General features: G+C 37.4%; 1 protein-coding gene across 2 annotated transcripts in view; it reads left to right on the forward strand.

Moving 5' to 3' along the window:
* Positions 1-24,137, forward strand: part of PTPRT (protein tyrosine phosphatase receptor type T) — a 678,367-nt gene that overhangs the window by 283,486 nt on the left and 370,744 nt on the right. For both annotated transcript variants that reach the window (XM_087929083.1, XM_087929084.1), the window contains exons 5-6: positions 9,970-10,085; positions 17,117-17,291. In XM_087929083.1, the coding sequence (XP_087785209.1) occupies positions 9,970-10,085; positions 17,117-17,291 (291 nt within the window). The remainder of the gene's footprint in view (positions 1-9,969; positions 10,086-17,116; positions 17,292-24,137) is intronic.

Here is a 24,137-nt window from a genome sequence, read left to right on the forward strand (position 1 = left end):
ATGATGTATCTGCATGTAGTCATGTTGGCATCACCACAGTTTGCTACAGATCTTTCTGTGTTTATTATTTATTTATTAAAGAAAATTTTATGGCCTCTCAACTCACTCATGGTGATTCTGTGTTATAAGGGTTGTTAGTTAAAGGACAAAATGTTGAAGAGCCCTCACCTACAATATAATGAAAATAATGCAAATCTACCGTAAATAATTCAATCAACCATTTTTCACTCTTGCAAAATGAGACTGGAACTCTTGAATCAAACTGCTTTAACCATAAATGCATAGTGCAACATAGGAGAATAAACCCATCCGGACTAGATTCAACAGTCCATTTGTATTTAAAAAAAGCAAAGGTCAATCCTTTAAAGACAGCAAAGTCCACATTTTGGACAGAGAGGACCACTGGTTTGAAAGAGAGGTCAAAGAGGCCATCCATGTCAAAACTGAACAGCCCTCTCTCAACAGAAGGGTGATATGACACTATCTATCTCCAATCTACAACACAGTCCTTTCAGCAGTTCCAAGAAGGCTCCACAGTCCACACCCATTGCACCACATCTGGAGGTTTATCAGATAAACTCCAGGTGGCCTTAACAACTTGCTAAAATAATGCAAATGACCAGCTGTCTGCAGAAGAATAAATCCATTCCCCACCATCCAGTCAGAGCTGTAGAAGCTTCTTGGATGAGAAGCAGTGGTGGGATTCAATTTTTTTTACTACTTGTTCTGTGGGCGTGGCTTGGTGGGTGTGGCAGGGGAAGGATACTGTAAAATCTCCAGTCAGAGGTGGTATTTGCTGGTTCTCCGAACTACTCAAAATTTCCACTACCTTTTCTCCAGAACTGGTCAGAACCTGTTGAATACCACCTCTGATGAGAAGCAAAATGTCTTCAAAGAAAACCCAAAAAATCCAGTCGGCTTTTGAAACAGCATCTTTGGGACAAATTGTTTTAAGTTGGTTCAAAGGTTTTCATCTATTCAGTGCATTTTAATCCCATTTTAATGATTAATGTGTGATGAAGAAGTTTGCTCACCTTCAAAAATTATCAGAATATTCTTGGGAAATCAGGACATAGTGAATTATAAGTTTCAGTAAATTCAGATACCTTGGCAAAACATTTAATGGGATGCTTTTGTCACAATCTTCTTCAAAATCTGTACTGAGAAAGTTGTGGCAGATTATTTTATTCCCTGGTAGTAAATTTAAGCATCAGTCTGATCTTTTTAGGAAGGATATGGATAAACTGGTTGTTGGGTATATGGATACACCAACCAGGTTTGGGTTGAATAAATATGTAAACCTAGGATTAAGTGTCTTGTAGCTTTAAGCACAAGAAACTGCAATGTCATTGTGGGTGCGGTTGCAGGCAGCAATAAAGGTAGGAAGGGAAACGTAATAGACCCGGCTTCTGGATGCACCTGGTTCTGTTCCTGGTCTGCTGCCTGCTGTTTTGGAACGTCTATCTGCTTACTTTGGAGGCTACTATGCCAGATACCATTTCAACTGAACACAAGGACTGTTTGCCTGGTGAGCTGAGGATTCAGCGTTGTCTTTGAGAGAAAGGTATCAGGAGGAGAAGATTTACAAGCAGATAAAGACATTGTATTTACTGTTAATGGACTTGATAACTGGATGGATATACTGGATAATGATATATGGACTGAATGACACTTCTTAATCTCTGTGTGAATTAAATAACTATTTTATAACTACAAACAGTGTTTTTGTCTCCAGTGTGTGTATACTCTTGGGCCCACTCTCTCTCTCATTTGCCTGCCTGGCTTGACTGCTGCTGCATACTCTGCTTGGGGGTTTATCCCCAAACACTAACATTGGTTATGGGCCCAGCAGTGAGCACAGTCTAACTAACCAGGATATAGAAGTGAGAGCTGGTGGGAGTTGCACATTACTGTAAATACAAACTGTTTGTTAAATAGTTGTTTATCACAAGAGCAATGGCACAAGTCAATTTGCCAAGTCTGTCCATGATATCCAGACTAGATGGAACAAACTATGTTTCATGGTCAATGAAATGTAGTTTACTTCTACGAATAGAAGGTTTGTGGGACATAATAACAAACCCACCAGATGTATCAAACTTAAATCCCAATGATGAAGAGGATTATAAACTGATACAAGATTATGAACGAAAGAATGAACAGGCTTTGTGCATCATAGGTCTCACCCTGTCTGACCAGCAACTCATTCATATCCGTGGAGTGGAAAATGCTGCAGACTGCTGGGAGAATCTCAAAAGGATTTATGTTCGAGACAGTGTAGGAGCTCATATCAATCTTACACGGAAGCTGTTTAGAACACATCTTGAGATAAATGGAGACATGTTAACTCATTTAAACTGTATGAAAAGCATTTTTCAAGAATTACAAGAAAAAGAGCTTATATTTAATGAGTTGCAACAAGTATACATCATACTGTCTTCTTTGGATCAAAGCTATGATGATTTTGTGACTGCATTAGAGGTATTACCAAAAGACAGTTTATCAGTAACTGAGATTACCGGCAGGCTATTAGAAGAAGCCAGAAGAAGGTTTGAACGTGACCAGCTGAGAGAAGATAAGCCTAATAAAGAAGAGAAATTATCTTCAAAGCTGGAAAGAAACCAGCTTAGTAAAGTAAAGCACCCGGAAGAAGAGAAGTTATCTTCAACGGCATACACAATTAAAAAGTGTTTTAATTGTGGAGGCAGAGGACATTTGGCAATATTCTGCAGAAAAGGAAAAAGCCAGAATGTAAAGAAGCCAAAGAAATCCTTTGAACTAGCCACGTTTGGCAATTGTGATATGAAGAATGATTTATGGGTGGTGGACAGTGGAGCATCCCACTGCATCACGAGAGATAAGACAAAGTTTATAAAAATGTCTACAAGCTCACAACGTATATCACTCGCCAATGGTTGGCACCTCAAGGCCAAGGGTGAAGGTATTGCTTATTGTCCGTGTTTGAACCAGAATATAAACATGTTGTATGTACCACAGTTAAAGATGAACTTACTTTCTGTAAGAGTATTAGATAAACTAGGATATGTAGTTACATTTAAGAATAATAAGTGCATACTGGAAAGAGACAACAAAAAGGTAACTGCAGCTTTAAATGGAACGTTGTATGTCTTACATGATAGTAAGAAAGGGGAGGCACAGACTGTATTTAATAATATCAAGCCTCATGATGAATGTATCCATTTATTGCATAGACGTTTGGGGCATGTGAATTTTAAAATGCTAAAACATACAGTAGAGTTATCTGAAGGAATAAGGTTAAAACCCTGTGATAAGTATTTGCGTTGTAATGTCTGTTGTGAAGATAAGAGTAAAATAATGCCTGCAAATAGGCTAAATGGTTTCAAAACTAAAGAGCCTTTAGAAGTAGTATTTGCAGACATTATAGGTCCAAAGAAACCCAGTATGGGGGGTGCTCGATATATACTGAGCATTATGGACCATTACTCTAGATATGGGTTTTGCTACCTAATGAAAAGCAAAACTGAAACATATCAACATTTCTTCAATTGGTTAAAGTTTGCTGAAAGAAAAACCAAACGGCAAATTATAACCCTGGTGACAGATAACGGTACGGAATTTGTTAATAGCAAATTCCAGAATAGATTAAAGGCAGCTGGAATAGCTCATAAGACATCTGCACCATACAGACCACAGCACAATGCATTTATTGAAAGGCGAGGCCAAACATTGCAGGCGATGACCCGTACTATGTTAACTGATTCTGGGTTACCTGATTCTTTGTAGGGGGAGGCCACAATGTGTGCTAATCATTTATTAAATAATGTTGTTAACTCAACCACTGGTGAAATACCATTCACCATGTGGCATGGCAGGAAGCCTGATTTGAGTTATCTGCACACATTTGGTGCACCAGCATGGGTGCATATCCCTACACAACTCAGGCGTAAAGGGCAACACAGAGCTAAACAATTATTCTTCATTGGTTACCAAGCTAACCATAGGGCATATAGATTTTGGGAGAAAGGCACATCTAAGGTGTTATGTAGTGCTAATGCCCAATTTCTAGAGCACGTAGGATGGGATAAGTTAGAGCAGGATAACAATAACGAGGTGGTTATTGAATCCTACAGAAATCCCATTAAGTATCCCTGTAACTTTAAAAATAATGTAAAGGAAGAAGTACAGGAAGAAGTACAGCCCCTAGAGGAAGAAATAGCTCAAGATGAGGAACAGGTAGTAACTCAACCAAGCCCAGTAATACCCAGAAGGACTACACATATTTCTAGACCGCCTGATAGATACCAGGCTAATACAGTGTGCCAGGAAAATAGAATCCCAAATACTGTGGATGAGATAAGAAGATATCCTTCTAAAGAGAAAGAAAATTGGTATGCAGCTATCAATAAAGAATTGAAGTCTCTGAAGGATATGAAAGTGTATGAAAACGTGAGATTACCTAGTAATGAAAAAACCATTGGCTGCAAATGGATTTTTAAAATAAAAACAGATAAGGATGGAAACACAATCCATAAGGCAAGGTTAGTAGCCCAAGGCTTTAGACAAAGTGCAAAAGACTATGATGAAGTATTTGCACCTAGTCTGAAAGCAGCAACTTTAAGGGCAGCATTAGTATGGGCAGCAAGCAAGCAATATATAGTTAACCATTTAGATGTGGAAACTGCTTACTTGCATGCTCCACTAAGACATACTGTGTATATGAAAAGGCCTAATGGATTTAAAGGAGACAATAATAATGATAATGATTGTTGGTTATTAAAGAAGAGCCTTTATGGTCTTAAACAATCGGGCTATGAATGGAACCAGTATATTGTAAAAGAACTGAACAATATAGGTTTTAAAGCTGGTTTAGCCGACCCATGTCTATTTAAGAGAGAAAAGAATGGGAAAATATCATTATTATTGTTGTTTACTGATGATATTGCTCTGATAACTAAGACTAATGATGAAGCAAATGAAATAATAACATCATTAGCCAAGAAAATAAAAATCAAGCAATTAGGGGAGATAAAGAGATATCTAGGATTGAATATATTGAGAACACAGAAAGGTTTTAAGATATCTCAGGAAGATAAGATATCTAAATTGCTAATAGATTATAAGATGGAACTTTGTAAGCCTGCAAAGACTCCAATGAGTCAGGATATTTGCAAAATGGATACACAAAGTCCCAAATGTGATAAGGAACTATATCAATCCTTGGTTGGTAGCTTATCATATATTAGCAATTGGTCAAGGCCAGATATTGCTTTTAGTATTAATCAGCTGGCACGACACAATAATGATCCGCTTCAATGTCACTGGATAGCATTGAAAAGAATCTTAAGATATCTTAAAGGTACATTACACCATGCACTGTATTTAGAACCAAAAGGTGATCTCATATTGAGTGCTTATGCAGATGCTAGTTTTGCAGCAGAAAGAGATACTAGAAAGTCGACTTCAGGAACAGCCATAATGCTGGGTAAGACATTAATAGGCTGGAAGTCAATAAGGCAACAGCATATAAGTTTGTCTACTATGGAGGCAGAATTCTCCTGTTTATCTTTATTGTGTACTGAGTTAATTATGTACAAACAAATGTTGAAGGATATGGGTATAACTGTAAATTACCCTATAGTTGTACATGAAGATAATCAGGCAGCAATTCAAATGGCCATTAATATTGCAGTTAAAACGAGAAGTAAACATACAGATTTGAGGTATCTTAATGTAAGACAATCTGTACAGAGTAAATTGATACAGCTGGAGTACTGCATGTCGGAGGACAATGTAGCTGATCATTTTACTAAAGCCCAAGGTGCTATTAAGCATCTAGAGAGTTGTGAAAAATATGGGTTTAGAATGTAAAGGCATTACATATTTATATCACCCAAAAGGGGAGAATGTTGGGTATATGGATACACCAACCAGGTTTGGGTTGAATAAATATGTAAACCTAGGATTAAGTGTCTTGTAGCTTTAAGCACAAGAAACTGCAATGTCATTGTGGGTGCGGTTGCAGGCAGCAATAAAGGTAGGAAGGGAAACGTAATAGACCCGGCTTCTGGATGCACCTGGTTCTGTTCCTGGTCTGCTGCCTGCTGTTTTGGAACGTCTATCTGCTTACTTTGGAGGCTACTGTGCCAGATACCATTTCAACTGAACACAAGGACTGTTTGCCTGGTGAGCTGAGGATTCAGCGTTGTCTTTGAGAGAAAGGTATCAGGAGGAGAAGATTTACAAGCAGATAAAGACATTGTATTTACTGTTAATGGACTTGATAACTGGATGGATATACTGGATAATGATATATGGACTGAATGACACTTCTTAATCTCTGTGTGAATTAAATAACTATTTTATAACTACAAACAGTGTTTTTGTCTCCAGTGTGTGTATACTCTTGGGCCCACTCTCTCTCTCATTTGCCTGCCTGGCTTGACTGCTGCTGCATACTCTGCTTGGGGGTTTATCCCCAAACACTAACACTGGTAATTCAGTGTTTTATGAATGCTTACCAAACAATTGGAAACTTTTTTTTCAGAGATTGTCTCCAGATTTTCCAGGTTTAAATTCAGCTGTGATGACATGATAATTATTAGTGCAGTTATTGCAAAAAGGAACATGGAGTGGTATTTTAAGCATAAGTTTTAAATGTAAGAATGGGTGGTCCATACATACATTGGTAGTGTGTACAAAGATTGGGAGCAGAACTATAACCCTGTTAGCCTGGTGAGTTCTTTCCACTCAAATTAGCAGAAATCAGTTCAAAATTCTGTAGAAGATTGAAATTTTGACTTCAAAGTGCTTCTGTTCACATAGTATGGCTTTTTATTTAAAACCATAAACTTATTTCTATGCCCCATTTGCTCTCTTTCCTTCATCCCTTTATTTCCATTATACTTCAAAATCCCTGCCTATCCTTCCCACCCACCCACAAAAAAAACTCTGTGCAGAAAATTAGTCACTGTGAACTAAGTCACAGTAACTAGTCATCCAGTAAGAATTTCATGAATAACTGAATGATTTTGAAAAGCTAAACAGGATCTGTTTTTCTTACTACTTGAGTAGAAGACAACTAAAAAAAAACCTAGGCCTATAAATAAGAGGGAAAAATTTAAAAAAATATTTCATAGGAACTAAGTGGCATTGTTTTTTTCTTTTGACATCAAGTAAATGTCTACATGACTTCGTCAATTGAAGGAGATGTTACTAACTTTCCAAGGCTAACATAACATAATAAAAATTATCTACTGTAAGAAACAAGACTGCAGTGAGGAGGAATAGAAAATATACATATAACTGAGGATCTAACTAGCATCCTTTAGCAGTAATTTTGCATGATATTTTGCCTAATTGTTCTTGTCTATTTGTGATTAAGGAATTGTATCAAAATGTTCAAAGAAATTAAAGCCAGGAAATCTCCTGCCCCCTTCCCCCAAATAATTATATGCTGCTTTACTTATCAGTTTGGGAAATGTAGATTAGTATGGTTTGCATGCAAACAAGCAGATTTTGCCAGCTCTTATTAGTAAATGCTTTCTTTTGTTCTAATTCAGAAGTGCCAGAGAACTTAAAATAGCAGAATTATTGCCAATTTAACAGGTCCATACACTGAAGTTGGAGGGAATGGAAGATATTAACTGTCAAAATCGTTTGGTTAAATATATTAAAGCAGTACTGCTTCGTATCAAGGGCTCTCCATTTCAAATGACAGATCCCTGCCTCAGCCAAGAGCTAGTACATCAATACATTTTGACATGGATAAATTAGTGACCAGTTAAAAGGGATGGCATAGCACTATTTAACTTGATTGACTGGATGTGGTTCTTCAGGAATACAATATATGTTGTGGACAGTTACTAGCTAGTTTTCCCTTACTATGGATTTTGCTATCTGAAGCAAACAGCCAAGTTTGGAGAATGATTTTAATTTAAATATAAAAATGAGTGACAAAAATTAAAAGTGTGTCTGCTCCATCACCATAGTCATAACTGGATTCTAAGATTGCTATAATCTGAAGTAAATCTTGATCAGAGATCTCCCATTTCACTGTTAGTGCATTCTAAAATAATCATTGCAATGTTGTCGCTTAGCATATTATTTAGTACTGGATAAATGGGTAAATTTTCTGATAATGGAACCTTTGTAGACTTAAATTTAGTGAATATCTTGAATTTTTTGCTGCTGGAATGTAGCAATAGCACAGAACCGAACATATTCAAAAAGTTGGCAACATCAGTTAATAAAGTACATGCATTGTATTTATTCAATGAACGGAAGAAGAAATAGATTTTGATATACAAAAACCATTTGCTTTGGTTATATATTTGTAATGCCAGAGACATTATGAAAAAACAAACAACCCAATATTGCAGATATTCTGGAAGCAAAGCTCCAGCATGAAAGGTGGTCAGGGTGCTCCTTTTTACCCGGGAGTCTGGAAAATGATGTAAACCTGTGAATTGGTAAATTAGAACTTTCGCTGAAAGTAACTGTGCCATCCAAGACCCAGATGGCCTCATATCTGCTGTAATTTAAAAGAGCTATGAAGACCTGGCTCTTTTCCTAGATCTTTAGTGAGAGAGAATGAGACTCCTTGCTGCATTGCACTTGCCATCTTTTATCAGTAGTATTTATGTTATTGGATTTATTGTAATTTCTTTGTTGTGCTCCACCCAGAGTCATTGAGAGTTGGGTGGCATAACATTTTAATAAATTGTTGCTCTTAATACTAATTTGCTACTGAGTTATAGCTTCAAGCTGTATGAAACATAGAGATGTGATTCTTTGTTTTTGGATTATTGTCTCTAAGATAATTGGTAAAATAAACCTTTTACTTCTGTCTTCTGTGTAGTGCATCCATCCTTGTTCTCCTTGACCGTGGTATCCTTTTGGGTTGGTTGCAGGGTTTGAGGCTGAGCAGTACACTTTGCTCTGTTTTGGCTCCTCTGTCCCAGGCAGATCCTAACTGGTATTGATAGGGAGTGAGAAGTACAATCCACAGCTGGAGTGGAGAGAGTACTGAACCCTTTGTGGTGTGCTGCAAGGCTCAGTCCTCTCTCCATTCCTTTTAAACATCTACATGAAGCTTCTGGGTGAGATCATCCATCACCAGAAGGATCCCATCAATCAACACATTTTGATTAGTGGGGTCCAAGAGAAGAGCCATTTCTGCAATGGTTGCTGCTCTTTGGATCATTGTGACCCTGAGGTGAGATATGTACCCATAGTTTTAGTCTTTTGAAAGAGCCTAAAGACCTGGCTTTGTCAACTATCCTGAGGTCCCAATTAGAGTAAATCATTATGGAGATGGCTAATAGACAAGTTAAGAAAGCATCTTGCTTTCTTCCTTCTCATCTTGTTAATTTTAAACTAAGCTAATGTTTTTATTTATTGTTACTAATTATTAGTTGTAACTGTAAATTTTTATTCCTTCATATCTATCTTTTTTAAATGAACATTATTTACCGATCTTTCTACAGAGGACATTTGCTTTTTGCTTCCACTAAATATTAATTGAATATCCTGGGAAATGTTGGATTCTTTTGTTATAGAATATTTATTTATAGTACACTGCTTATGGCAAGGTGGTCATTGTATTTCTTTTCATCTTCTTAGCTAGAACAGGAAAGACAGTCTGCATATAAAAAAAAGAAAACCAAAAGACAGGATTAGCATTACTTTGCTAGGTCATTTATTCTATGAGAAACTTGGCAAAAGAAAGGAAGGAAGGAAGGAAGGAAGGAAGGAAGGAAGGAAGGAAGGAAGGAAGGAGAGAGAGAGAGAGAGAGAGAGAGAGAAAGAAAGAAAGAAAGAAAGAAAGAAAGAAAGAAAGAAAGAAAGAAAGAAAGAAAGAAAGAAAGAAAGAAAGAAAGAAAGAAAGAAAGAAAGAAAGAAAGAAAGAAAAGGCTGGTTCTCATTTTACTTCTGCTATCATTATGCATTGTGATGCTCTATCCTGGTAATATTTTGTCTTTTTGTTAGGAAAAGCTCCTCACTTCCTGCGGCTGCAAAATGTGGAGGTTAATGTTGGGCAAAATGCAACATTCCAGTGCATTGCAGGAGGAAAGTGGTCTCAGCATGACAAATTGTGGCTACAGGTAAAAGCACAATGATCCTTTATGTTCTTTAGAAGTTTCAAACTGTATTTCTCATCTGTGAACAAATAGATACAATGAATCCAGTAGAAAACTTCTGTGCAATACTTTCATCATTTCCCTTTGAGTAAGAGAACATTCTGAAACACATAAAATGGGATTTAAATTTATGGCCTGAAAAATTATTTAGCTGAATATACTTAATATCTTAAACAGTTAAATGTTTAACTTTATAGGAAATATATAAACCTGAGCAGCTAAATGTTTAACTTTATAGGAAATATTATATAAATCTGAGCAGCTAAATATTTAACTTTATAAGAAATATTATATAGCATTTGTTTACTATATTTCTTCTCTACTTACTTATGTATTCTTATGGCATAAATGCACCAAATGTTTCGTATGTTCCCTTTGGAAAAAAACAGAATTAACAAAATTAGAGATCTGATTTTGAGGCTGTAAAGAAAAAGAAACAAGCAAGACACTAAAAGCTAATCTTTCAAAAGAATGGGATGAGATCAATGTGAGGAAATTTCAGGATGCCTTACTTTATTTCTACTTGAAGACTTTTTAAATTGCTTCTACATTTTATTTGCAAACCTAAATTATTTCAGTCATACTATTTTATTAATCTATATTCTGATCCTAATCATTCTCAATCACACCTTTTATTAGAAATTCTAAAATAGCTCAAATCTCAGCTACTACTTTCTTAAGGATGGCTGTGCTTGTTACTACAACCACTATAGTTTAGAACTGCCAGATTTACTCCGAAGAACTGACTGTACTATTGTTTCAGCTGAATAAATTGCCTCTGATAAGTAGTCTCTAAGCCCAGCACAAATATACCCTGCCAATCATCTGTGTTATCTGTTTGTCCTTGAGAACAACAATATATATATATATATATATATATATATATATATATATATATATATATATATATATATATATATATATATATATATATAGATCTTTGGTTGTTCGGGTTTTCTCCCGCGTAAGATTCGAAGTATCTAGGCAACGCGTTTCGATGAAGTCTCATTCATCATCTTCAGGCTTCTGTCTCCGGCTCTGTGCTTTTCAGAGTAATGTGAGATTGCAGCTGCTTCCTCCTTTTAACTGCCAGTGGGGTGGGACTTGATTGGGTGGGGGCTTGGCTGTGTTCTGATTGGGTGGGGTGTGTTCTCATTGGTAGGGGTTTGGTTGTGTTCTGATTGGTTGGGGGTTAGCCGTGTTCTGATTGGTTGGAGGCGTGTTCTGTTCAGGTGGGGGCTTGGCTATGCTCCGGTTAGTCTTAGTTGCTGGGGATTTGAGCTGGAGAGTTGTGATCTTGCTGTTTGGCTTCTAGTTCGTGGTCCTGTTGCATCTTCATAGTGGGTGTCGGTTTGCTTCATGTATGGCTCGGAGGGTTTGAAGTGGGTAGTGATGCAGCTGTAGTGCAGCTTCTGGTCCATGGTCGTGTCTCATCTTCTGAGTGAGTGAGAGTCTGTTTTCTACATGGAAGTGTGGTGGTGGCATCTTGTGTGGCTCTCATGGGTGTGGGTCTGGTGTCCTTCTTCATGTTAGGTACTCGTCTGTTCATGAGGGCGGGTTTCCAAATGGCTGGAAGGCGGGAGGTGTCATCTCGTTTGTTCATGCTGTGTGGGCGTTTTTCTATCTCTATGGCTTCTCTGATTATTCTGCTGTTGAAGTGTTCGGTTTTGGCGATAGTTCTGGTATTTTTAAAATCAATTTCATGTCCTGTGGCTTTGAGGTGTTGGACCAGGAAGAGGTCGTTTCTTCTTTTTTGATTGAGTTCTTATGTTCTTCAATGCGTGCATTTATTCTTCTGTTAGTTTGTCCAATGTATGTGGTAGGGCAGGCAGTGCAGGGATTTCGTATACTCCTTGGTTTTCTAATTCGATTTTGTCTTTGGGGTTTCTTAGGATGGTGGATATTTTCTGTTTGTGCAGAATGCTGTTTTGATGTTGTGTTTTTGGAGGATCTTGCTGATTTTGTCTGTAGTGCCTTTTATATATGGGAGGAGGGCTTTGCCGTTTTCTTGTTCTCTGTCTTGGATTTTGGTTGGGGTTTCTTTTTGGATTAGGTGGGTAATCTTCTTTCTTTGGAATCCATTGGCTGTAAGTACGTTGGTGAGAGTGTGTAGTTCGGTTTTTTGGTGTTGTTCATCGGCTAAGCATTTTGTTCTGGAGATGAGTGTCTTGGCTACGGAATTGATCTGTGCTGGGTGGTGGTGTGAGAGTGCATGTAGATAGCGGTTAGTGTGTGTTTTCTTCTGGTAGATGGTGTGTCCTAGGGAGCCATTGGATCTTTTGTATACCAAGACATCTAGGAAGGGAAGTTGGTTGTTGGCTTCTGTTTCCATGGTGAATTGTATTTTGGGGTGTAGGCTGTTGAGGTGTGTGAGGAAGTTGTTCAGTTTTCTTTCCCATGTGGCCAGATTATGAAGGTGTCATCTACGTATCTGAGCCAGAGTTTGGGTTGTGGTCGTATTTTTCTAGAGCTTGTGTTTCAAAGTGTTCCATGTAGAGGTTAGCGATGACAGGTGAGAGGGGTGATCCCATGGGTGCTCCTTCTATTTGTTTGTATTTTTGTCCATTGTAGGTGAAGTATGTATTGGATAGGCAGTGGTTGGTTAGATCTAGGATGTGCTTGGGGGTTGTATTTGTTTTGGATGGCTGTCAAGGCTTCTTTTATTGGCACTTGGGTGAAGAGGGATATGACATCGAAGCTTACTAGTAGGTCGCTAGGTTGTAAGTTTTGTTTCTTTATGATCTCGATGAACTGGAATGAGTTTCTTACGTGTGAGTTGATGGATTCTGCATAAGGTTGTAGTTGTTTGGCAGAAATTTGGCTAGGTTTTGTAGAGGTGAGCCTATGGAGCTGACTATTGGTCTGAGTGGGGTTCTTTCTTTGTGTATTTTGGGGAGACCATAAAGCTTGGGGCATCTGGATGATTTTTCTCTGGGTATGATTCGTTGTTGGATTTCTTCACTGATGGGGAGGCTTTATTTTGGATTTGGTATTTGATTTTCACATTACTCTGGATTTGATTTTCACATTACTCTGAAAAGCACAGAGCCGGAGACAGAAGCCTGAAGATGATGAATGAGACTTCATCGAAACGTTGCCTAGATACTTCGAATCTTACGCGGAGAAAACCGAACAACCAAAGATCCACATATAAATACCCGCGAGAACCTCAGAAAACAAATATTGCACCTCTACGGGAGGAAACCCACCATCTGACCAGGACTTATGAAAAACTTGAAGTCCAAAGAGCCTCCATTTTATGTGACCTTGCATTCCTATGCAACTGCCGAGATCAAAATTTAATTCCACAAGCTTCAATTGAAATTCCACACCAACACAGCAGCCACCAAACGCATCCTTAAAAGAACAGAACTGGCCCTAATTAGAAATGAACTTCACACGAAAAGGTTTCTCCTAGACCAAATCAACAAAGATCTCCTCACACTCCACCTCAGACTCAGCAACAAGATTCACCCTCTACTTTGGGACAAATCCAAACAACTTGCTGTCTGGAGAGCGGAAACACAGACCACCCTCAAGACAGATACTCACACCAACAAACTCAGGAAACTACAACAATGCCAGAAACCAACTCCCCTCCCCACAGCCACACATGAAACAAACATTGCACAACATCTCAGACAAGATCCTCACTGAAGCTGAAACCAAGGTCCTTTCAAAAGGATTCAACTTTGCTGTCGCTCCCAAACACATCCCCACAGAAACCATCATATGTGGAGTTGAAACCAGCCTGACCAAAACCAACCCTGACGATGCTAACAAAATCAGACTCGAAATCACCAACATCCTCTGCACTAGCAAACCACCCAAAAGCAACTTATCCAAGAAGAACAAACTGCACTACTTAACCTGAAAGAAGACACCAGCATAATAATCCTACCAGCAGACAAGGGCAATGCGACAGTGGTTATGAACACATCTGACTACCAAACCAAGCTAACCAACCTACTCCAAGACCCCACATACAAACCCCTAAAGACAGACCCCACCACCTACCTAGAAAAACTACCAAATCCAAAATAAAAGCCTCCCCATCAGTGAAGAAATCCAACAACGAATCATACCCAGAGAAAAATCATCCAGATGCCCCAAGCTTTATGGTCTCCCCAAAATACACAAAGAAGGAACCCCACTCAGACCAATAGTCAGCTCCATAGGCTCACCTCTACAAAACCTAGCCAAATTTCTCGCCAAACAACTACAACCTTATGCAGAATCCATCAACTCACACGTAAGAAACTCATTCCAGTTCATCGAGATCATAAAGAAACAAAACTTACAACCTAGCGACCTACTAGTAAGCTTCGATGTCATATCCCTCTTCACCCAAGTGCCAATAAAAGAAGCCTTGACAGCCATCCAAAACAAATACAACCCCCAAGCACATCCTAGATCTAACCAACCACTGCCTATCCAATACATACTTCACCTACAATGGACAAAAATACAAACAAATAGAAGGAGCACCCATGGGATCACCCTCTCACCTGTCATCGCTAACCTCTACATGGAACACTTTGAAACACAAGCTCTAGAAAAATACGACCACAAACCCAAACTCTGGCTCAGATACGTAGATGACACCTTCATAATCTGGCCACATGGGAAAGAAAAACTGAACAACTTCCTCACACACCTCAACAGCCTACACCCCCAAAATACAATTCACCATGGAAACAGAAGCCAACAACCAACTTCCCTTCCTAGATGTCTTGGTATACAAAAGATCCAATGGCTCCCTAGGACACACCATCTACCAGAAGAAAACACACACTAACCGCTATCTACATGCACTCTCACACCACCACCCAGCACAGATCAATTCCGTAGCCAAGACACTCATCTCCAGAACAAAATGCTTAGCCGATGAACAACACCAAAAAGCCGAACTACACACTCTCACCAACGTACTTACAGCCAATGGATTCCAAAGAAAGAAGATTACCCACCTAATCCAAAAAGAAACCCCAACCAAAATCCAAGACAGAGAACAAGAAAACGGCAAAGCCCTCCTCCCATATATAAAAGGCACTACAGACAAAATCAGCAAGATCCTCCAAAAACACAACATCAAACAGCATTCTGCACAAACAGAAAAATATCCACCATCCTAAGAAACCCCAAAGACAAAATCGAATTAGAAAACCAAGGAGTATACGAAATCCCCTGCACTGCCTGCCCTACCACATACATTGGACAAACTAACAGAAGAATAAATGCACGCATTGAAGAACATAAGAACTCAATCAAAAAAGAAGAAACGACCTCTTCCCTGGTCCAACACCTCAAAGCCACAGGACATGAAATTGATTTTAAAAATACCAGAACTATCGCCAAAACCGAACACTTCAACAGCAGAATAATCAGAGAAGCCATAGAGATAGAAAAACGCCCACACAGCATGAACAAACGAGATGACACCTCCCGCCTTCCAGCCATTTGGAAACCCGCCCTCATGAACAGACAGTACCTAACATGAAGAAGGACACCAGACCCACACCCATGAGAGCCACACAAGATGCCACCACCACACTTCCATGTAGAAAACAGACTCTCACCACTCAGAAGATGAGACACGACCATGGACCAGAAGCTGCACTACAGCTGCATCACTACCCACTTCAAACCCCTCCGAGCCATACATGAAGCAAACCGACACCCACTATGAAGATGCAACAGGACCACCGAACTAGAAGCCAAACAGCAAGATCACAACTCTCCAGCTCAAATCCCCAGCAACTAAGACTAACCGGAGCATAGCCAAGCCCCCACCTGAACAGAACACGCCTCCAACCAATCAGAACACGGCTAACCCCCAACCAATCAGAACACAACCAAACCCCCTACCAATGAGAACACACCCCACCCAATCAGAACACAGCCAAGCCCCCACCCAATCAAGTCCCACCCCCACTGGCAGTTAAAAGGAGGAAGCAGCTGCAATCTCACATTACTCTGAAAAGCACAGAGCCGGAGACAGAAGCCTGAAGATGATGAATGAGACTTCATCGAAACGTTGCCTAGATACTTGAATCTTACGCGGAGAAAACCCGAACAACCAAAGATCCACATATAAATACCATGAGAACCTCAGAAAAACATATATATATATATATATATATATATATATATATATATATATATATATATATATATATATATATATATATATATATGTTGTTTTTTTCAATTCACAGCTAGCATCTATGTTGAAAAAGAAAACAGAATAAGTAAGATTTTTTTTTTTTTAAATGAAGGCAGTTGTTACAATTCTTTCATCTGCTGTGAGGCAATTCAAGGCCACAGTACATGTTGAAGCAAAATACAGGATGGATTGTGCAGCCTTCCCTGCATACTTTTATTATATCCAATGAGTTTTTGATCTTGGCCTAATATCTACAAAAGGGAGGCATGAGTCACTTTATACTGTTAGGAAGAAAATGGAATCATATATCTTATCCACTAGGTGACCTTTGAATCCCCATAAAGGACACACATTTCAGAATCTTACATTTCTACAAATCCAACCTTTTTTTTATTGATAGCTTTTATAATGGAACAATGCTATGCTGCAATCTATCATCAGCCTGACTCAGTCCATTGCAGGATGAACCTCTCTTCATTGAAATTTATAAACCATAATCTATCAGGGTAATCCAGGGTAGATTAGTGGTTGTTTTGATTTTTTTCTCTAAGACTGAGAGAGGAATTGGCTGACCCAAAATCACCCAACTGGCTTCTGTTCCTAAGAAACAACTACTCATATAGTTGATAGGTAGTAAAATATACAGTAACTACCGCTCTTGATCTAAACTGAAATTGAATTTTAGCAATACACACCAAGTTTAACTAATTCATTTGGGAGAAAAGATGTCATGTTTTTTTCAGAGAAGGAAATTAACATAAGTTAGGAAAACTCTTTTCATCAACATGTTATACTTACCTAGATCTTTTTCCCTCTCTTTGTATGGCAGCAGTGGAATGGAAGAGACACAGCATTAATGGTAACCAGAGTCGTCAACCATAGACGTTTTTCTGCTACTGTCAGTGTAGCTGATACATCCCAACGCAGTATCAGTAAATACCGATGTGTAATCCGTTCTGATGGTGGATCAGGAGTTTCAAACTATGCAGAATTAATAGTAAAAGGTAAGTGATGAATAATTAAAAATGTGAATTTGTGGGGGTTTGTACCTGTCCCAAATAGAATGTCATCTGAAGTATAAAATAACATCTACAATCAACCAGAGTCTTCATCTGGCTATTTGAACATGTTAGTTTTATTTTTGTCCATGAATTCTAGTCGCTTCACATGAACAGAAATAAAACAGTAAAGATTATTAGTACAATTGATGATAAATGAATTAAATATTAATAATAGATCATTAACTTTACTATCTTACTAAATGAAAAAAACTTATTGTAGGAAACTCAACTATAATAAAGAAAAGCCTCAAACTTGAAAACGCTGTTTGTATTTTTAAAAACTCTGTGTGGTTTTAATGACATAAATTTAAGTTGCTCTTTTGTAATATTGTTCATAACAAAAATCCTCAAACAATTTTGAGAATTCCTAACACATGTTGCATTCATAAAGCTTTCATGGGTCATGTTTTATGAAATACATTCCTGTAACAGATGTATTATATATCACACATTTTTTTCTATTCACATAGCTACTCTTCTGGTAACTAAAAATTGGTAAATCTATTGCAAAGTAAATCCTGTTTTCAGAATTTCTGTCAGAATCGTACTGTCTTGAGACAGCCGCAAATGTGGATGTGGAAGTTGCACTAAATGGTATTCTGGAATCTGAAGACAATTTAGTGCAATACAAGTTCAAGAATAAAATATACAAAATTCTTCAGAAATATCAGATTATAGTGGAATCCCCTACTCACCTTGGATTAGAAATCTCATTCTTAGTCTTGAGTTTGGGAGGCGGAGAAGAAGAGAATTCTAATACTGTAATTTTCTTTATCTTGCCTGTAAGAACAAAACAGCACTGAATGTATCCTTAAATTCTAATATTTCATTCCTAAAAATTAAGATATTTATTCTAATATCATTGTTACTCCCATAATTTTTGTGAATGAAGAATTATTAATGAACTCTCCTTGGTTTTCAATTCTCTCCTTCTTCCAATTTATCAACTGCAAACTTTTAACAATTTTTCTACAATTTACCCCACTCCTCAAAAGGCTGGTGTAAATAATCCATTGCATTTTCATGTGCATTTCTGGTGTTCATGTTTTCATTACTACAAGTTCCTTTTCTAAGTTATTTTCCAGAATAAATCATATTTTTGTTAGGTTCCATTCTTTAATATAGTAATTTTAGTTGTACACTGTCAAATCATTGTAAAATGTTTATTTTGGCATGGTTATGCATTCCAAGTATTTATACAATTTTGAACATTATAAACATATAAGGATAATAACCATATTTACACAGTGTTAGACACATAAAGAAGACTGAAATGATTCTACAGCTAAGCATATCATGTTAGCATGTGAGCATGGTGGCACAGTTTTTAGAATGCAGTATTGCAGGCTAATTCTGCTGACTGCTAGGAGTTTGATTCTGACCGGCTCAAGGTTGACTCAGCCTTCCATTCTTCCAAGGTTGGTAAAATGAGGACCCAGATTGTTGGGGGCAATATGCTGATTCTGTAAACCACTTAGAGATGGCTGTAAAGCATTATGAAGTGGTATATAAATCTAAATACTATTGCTATCACTTTTAAAGTGGATACTGTGAATTTAAAGTTGCTCAAAACCACTCCTGGAGCATGTGTGAAAGAAGAAAAGCCAACTTTTCTTAAGAGCAAAAGGAATTCATAGCTGGATAAATAAACATAAATCTTACAGTGGATGTTATATTGTAAATAAAGGTATAAACACTGATACGTGACACAAACAAGACACTGATGGATTCAGTGTTGGAAATAAAGAGATGGTGAGATAATTAAGGTAAAATTAGGTTGTCAACTCCTATTTTCTTTTTTCTTTTGGTTCTCTTCAACTGATATGATAAATGTATGACTGCTTCTAAGGAGGTTAACTTAATTTGGTGCTGATGTCCTTTTGAATTAATATGGATAAATGTTTCTCAAAAGTTCTGCATAATTTGGCCAGGATGCTATCAAATTTGCAGCATTTTTCAGTAGCTAAAATGAAATCAGTTTGGAAAGCTTTGGTCCCAAAATTATTTTTATTGAATTATTGACAGTGAAAAAAATTAATCAGTGGAATGGCTTGCATTCAGAAGTTGTGGATACTCCATCACTGGGAGCTTTAAAAAAGAGATTAGTCAGCTATTTATCGGACTGTGATGGTGAATCTATGCCATGCATGCCAGAAGTGGCACACAGAGCCATCTCTCCAGTCACACAAGCCATTGCCCATTGTTCTTCCATGTTCTGGCGTGCTGGCCAGCTGGTCTTCTTGCACTTGGGAGTGCCAGAAACAGGAAGAGCAGCCACCCAATACGCATGTGCATGCCAGGAAGATGATCTTCTGGTTTCCAGCACATGCATATGTGGCATACGTGGCCACCTGGTCTTCCGGTTTCTAGTGTGCATGCATGCATGAAGACCAGCTGGCCAATACATATGCAGAAACTGGAAAATCATTTTCCTGGGCCACACATGTGCTCTGGGCGACTGCTCTTCCAGTTTACAGCATGTGCATGCACATGCACACCAGCCAGCTGGTCTTCACACATGCACACATGCAAAGCATGCACTCACTGAACTGGTTGTTACACCAGTTGAATCAAACCACTGCATGTGTGTGCCAGAAACCGGAAGAGCAGCTGCCTGGGGCGCACATGCACTCTGGGTGGCTGCTCTTCTGGTTTCTGACACATGTGCGCACATGCATGCGTGCTCCCATTTCAACACTCGGTGATGAAGAGGTTCACCAACATTGTATAGCACTTCTTCTTGATCAGGGGATTGGACTAAAAGACCTCCAACTGTGTTATTCTGTTCTGTTTTGGATTGATTATGCAATACAGTACCTGAATACAGTTCAGCTAACGAGCTAATTGCTATGCCTAGATAAAGACAAGCCTAAAACCTGGGTTTGAATTCAGAAATGTATGTGGGATTGAAGATGTGCCTGTTCTTTTGCCAGTCTGTGACAAAAAATCTATTTCAAATGCATCTCAAAGGATGAATGTTATCTGACTGAGGGGGAAAAACATTATGCAGGATGAATGTAGATGTGAAAATACTGACAATTACACCAAATGTAAAGAACTGAAGACATAATTTTTATAAAAAAAGGTTACAAATCCATTTAAACATGTTAGTGGCTTAATTATTTTTATTTGATTTAATTTGTTTACTTCATTTGTGTCATATGCTAAGAACAAAATGTCTGAAAGGAGAAGAATATGCTGCCAGAAAAGGAACCAATAATAAAGGCAAAACAATTTCTCAAGGGTTGCTGTATGATTTTGTAATGGTAAAAAACAGTAAAGAGTAAAAGAGCACCAAACTGATTCAGTATCAGTGTTTCTACACTCATGTCTATTACCTCAGACATATTGTTTCATTGTGTAATTTTTACATATGAAACTTTCAATTCTGAGTCGAAGACTGCTATTTTGGCAGAGAGCCTGCCTGAGCATTTTGGTACAAACAGAATTATGTTATGATGCTCCCAGAACACACAAAGCAATAATAATTCCATGGTTAAATAGGTCAGTTTTTAAGATTTCCAACTCAAAATGCTTTGATGGGAAACATTTGCACACCTCTAATTAAAGAGATGTAAATGACACAGAGTCAAATAAAGTAAAAAAGTAAAAGGACATATGTTTTTCACACTAGAATGAATTCCTTCAAATCTTTGATTACTGCATGCATTTCATTGATTGGCTAAGTACATTTCAATTATCTATACACACAAACATGTTTCATACATGCTTGCCTATCTATAATTTAGGAAAATTATATAATGGAATTAAAGAACTAAAGTAGCACAACGAATATGTTTATCTGTAAGGAAATACAATACTCTTCTATTTTTATTATTCATTTAAATTTCAATTTGTGTAATGTTCCTGTTTTAATTGTTGTGAGCTGCCCATAGTTATGTATGGATGGCTGTAGAAATTGAATAAGTAAATAAAAATAAATATATAAATAAATACAAGATCCAGACTATTATTGGGAAACTCAAATGAAGGATTATATAATCGTGAAGTACTTTATTGTGTATTGTTCCTCAGTTAATCTGTACTTGGAAGCTGTAAAATAGCAAAGAAAGAGTTTTTATTTCAATTGAATTGTTCTAGGAATAGACACATTCAAACCTTCAGATTGTTACCCGTAGAAGTTTCTCCAACTTCTTCATTGGCCATATAAAGTACATGGTATAAAACATTGTTATAAACTTTGAGAAACTTCCTTGACCTAGCATTGATTTCACAATAAAACCATGTCCACTTCTCACTGCAAAGCTTGTTTTATTTTGGGTCCATTTTCTTTGTTCTTTCTCTGTATGTTTCTGAACAGGAATACTAAAATGAATGAGTAAACGTTTAACTTTGTTTCTGTCCTGTTAATGTTACATAAATATAAAGTAAAATTGATAATATATAGATATTTGAATTCTGATAATTTATGAGTACAATAAAAGAAATAGTTGAGATAAAAAAAATCACAGAACAAATTCAGATTTGCTAATCCCAGCAGTTCTGATAATAATTGTATGTTTAATATCACATCTTAAAAGTTTTGGTTGACCGGGTTAAACAGAATATATATCATGATAAAAATGTTGTATAAACAGAGCTGGCTCTGTCCTTAAACAAGACAATTTTTAGAAGGGCAGGTCATATTTTTTAACTTGCTCATTCACATAAATTTTTATCATGTTCTAGTCCGGAGGAATAAGGAATGCAATAAAATGGAAATAACCTGATTATTGCTGATTATAAAAAGTCGGCATGGCTCTGCTGTGTGCGTGCCAATGTGTCCATGTATAAGTGAGGATGACTAAGTGAAATTTTTTTTTTGAACTTGGAATGATTTGCAGTTATCCATACATTCCCCATGTTATTTTTTTTAAAAAATTACTTATTTCTTTTTATTTATTTATTCATTTATATTTATAGATTTAAATATATAGAGTAACTAACAGACAACTTTAAATCATATAAAACCAGAGACATCACTAGAAGCTAAAATCATAAAACTACTTCTGATTTGCTTTGGCCATATCATACATGTAAATTCATTGGAGAAGGCAGTGATGCTAGGAATGGTTTGTGGACATAGAAGAAAGGCAAGCAAAGGATATGCTGGCTTGATAACATCAATCTGATACAAAGTTGAACATCTGACAATTGAAAAAAAAACTGTACTTGACAGGTAACATGGAGACCTCTTGCCTATTAAGTTGCCAAGAATCAGACCTCACTAAATGGTTAAAATTACAACAATTTCAATTCAACCTTTATTGTCAATGTACATGTGTACAATGAGATTGGCTGAGTTTCCCTTAGTGTACCTCCCCAGAATAAATACATATCAATTCATAGATACTCAGTATTACGAATGGACAAAGATAAGGAAAGTGATATATAATGGTAGAAGCCATTGTCCCTTTTACTAGTCTGTTCACATAATTTGAAATAGTACAAATGTTTCAAATTTTCTGAATATTAGCAATAGCAATAGCATTTAGACTTATATACCGCTTTACAGTGCTTTACAGCCCTCACTAAGCAGGTTTACAGAATCAGAATATTGTTCCCAACAATCTGGGTCTTCATTTTACTAACCTCAGAAGGATGGAAGGCTGAATCAACCTTGAGCCTGGTGAAATTTGAACTGTCAAATTTCAGGCATCCGGCAGTCAGCATAAGTAGCCTGAATTACTGCATTCTAACCACTGTGCCCCCGCAGCTCTTATTATATGCACTCTCTTCATTTTCTTGAGAGTAATATGCTGTGTTTTACTGGGACTGTTATTTTTTTTAAAAGAATTTTCTGAGGGTTTTTTTAATCTTGTTTTTATTAATAGCAGCAGTCAACAATTTTGCTTTTATTTTTAGCAAGAGTAGACTACTTGGTCCAGTATAATAGGTTAAAAAAGATATCGCTACATCTACCAGTTTGAAACATTTGATAGTTCTCTTTGGTAATATATCTTCTATTTGAATGGCATTATTGAATTATGAGTTGCAAATGGGGACCAGTCTAATTTCACTAAGTATATCTGTAGTGCAGGGGGGGGGGTCCATATTAATATATAATGTTTGATATAAAACAAGCAATAGTGGAATGGGTCCTATAGAACTCACCTGCAAACAAAGCAAGCAACAAAAGTAAGAAAGACATTTTCTTACACATTGTTAGTGTTTGGGGATAAACCCCCTAGCAGAGTGTGCAGTAGCAGTCAAGCCAGGCAGGCAAGTGAGAGAGAGAGTGGGCCCAAGAGTATACACACACTGGAGACAAAAACACTGTTTGTGGTTTTAAAATAGTTATTTAATACACACAGAGATTAAGAAGTGTCATTCAGTCCATATATCATTATCCAGTATATCCATCCAGTTATCAAGTCCATTAACAGTAAATACAATGTCCTTATCTGCTTGTAAATCTTCTCCTCCCGATACCTTTCTCTCAAAGACAACACTGAATCCTCAGCTCACTAGGCAAACAGTCTTTGTGTTCAGTTGAAATGGTATCTGGCACAGTAGCCTCCAAAAGCAAGCAGATAGACGTTCCAGCACAGCAGGCAGCAGACCAGGAACAGTAACCAGGTGCATCCAGAAGCCAGGGTCTATTACGTTTCCCTTCCTACCTATATTACTGTCTGCAACCGCATCCACAATGACATTGCAGTTTCTTGTGCTTAAAGCTACAAAGCACTTAAAACTAGGTTCATATATTTATTCACCCAAACCAGTTGGAGTATTCATATACCCAACATTCTCCCCTTTTGGGTGATATAAATATATAACCTTTACATT

The sequence above is a fragment of the Pseudonaja textilis genome, chromosome 3, assembly GCF_049901715.1.
Source record: "Pseudonaja textilis isolate UNSWEBS1 chromosome 3, rPseTex1.2, whole genome shotgun sequence".
Taxonomy (NCBI): Eukaryota; Metazoa; Chordata; class Lepidosauria; order Squamata; family Elapidae; genus Pseudonaja; species Pseudonaja textilis.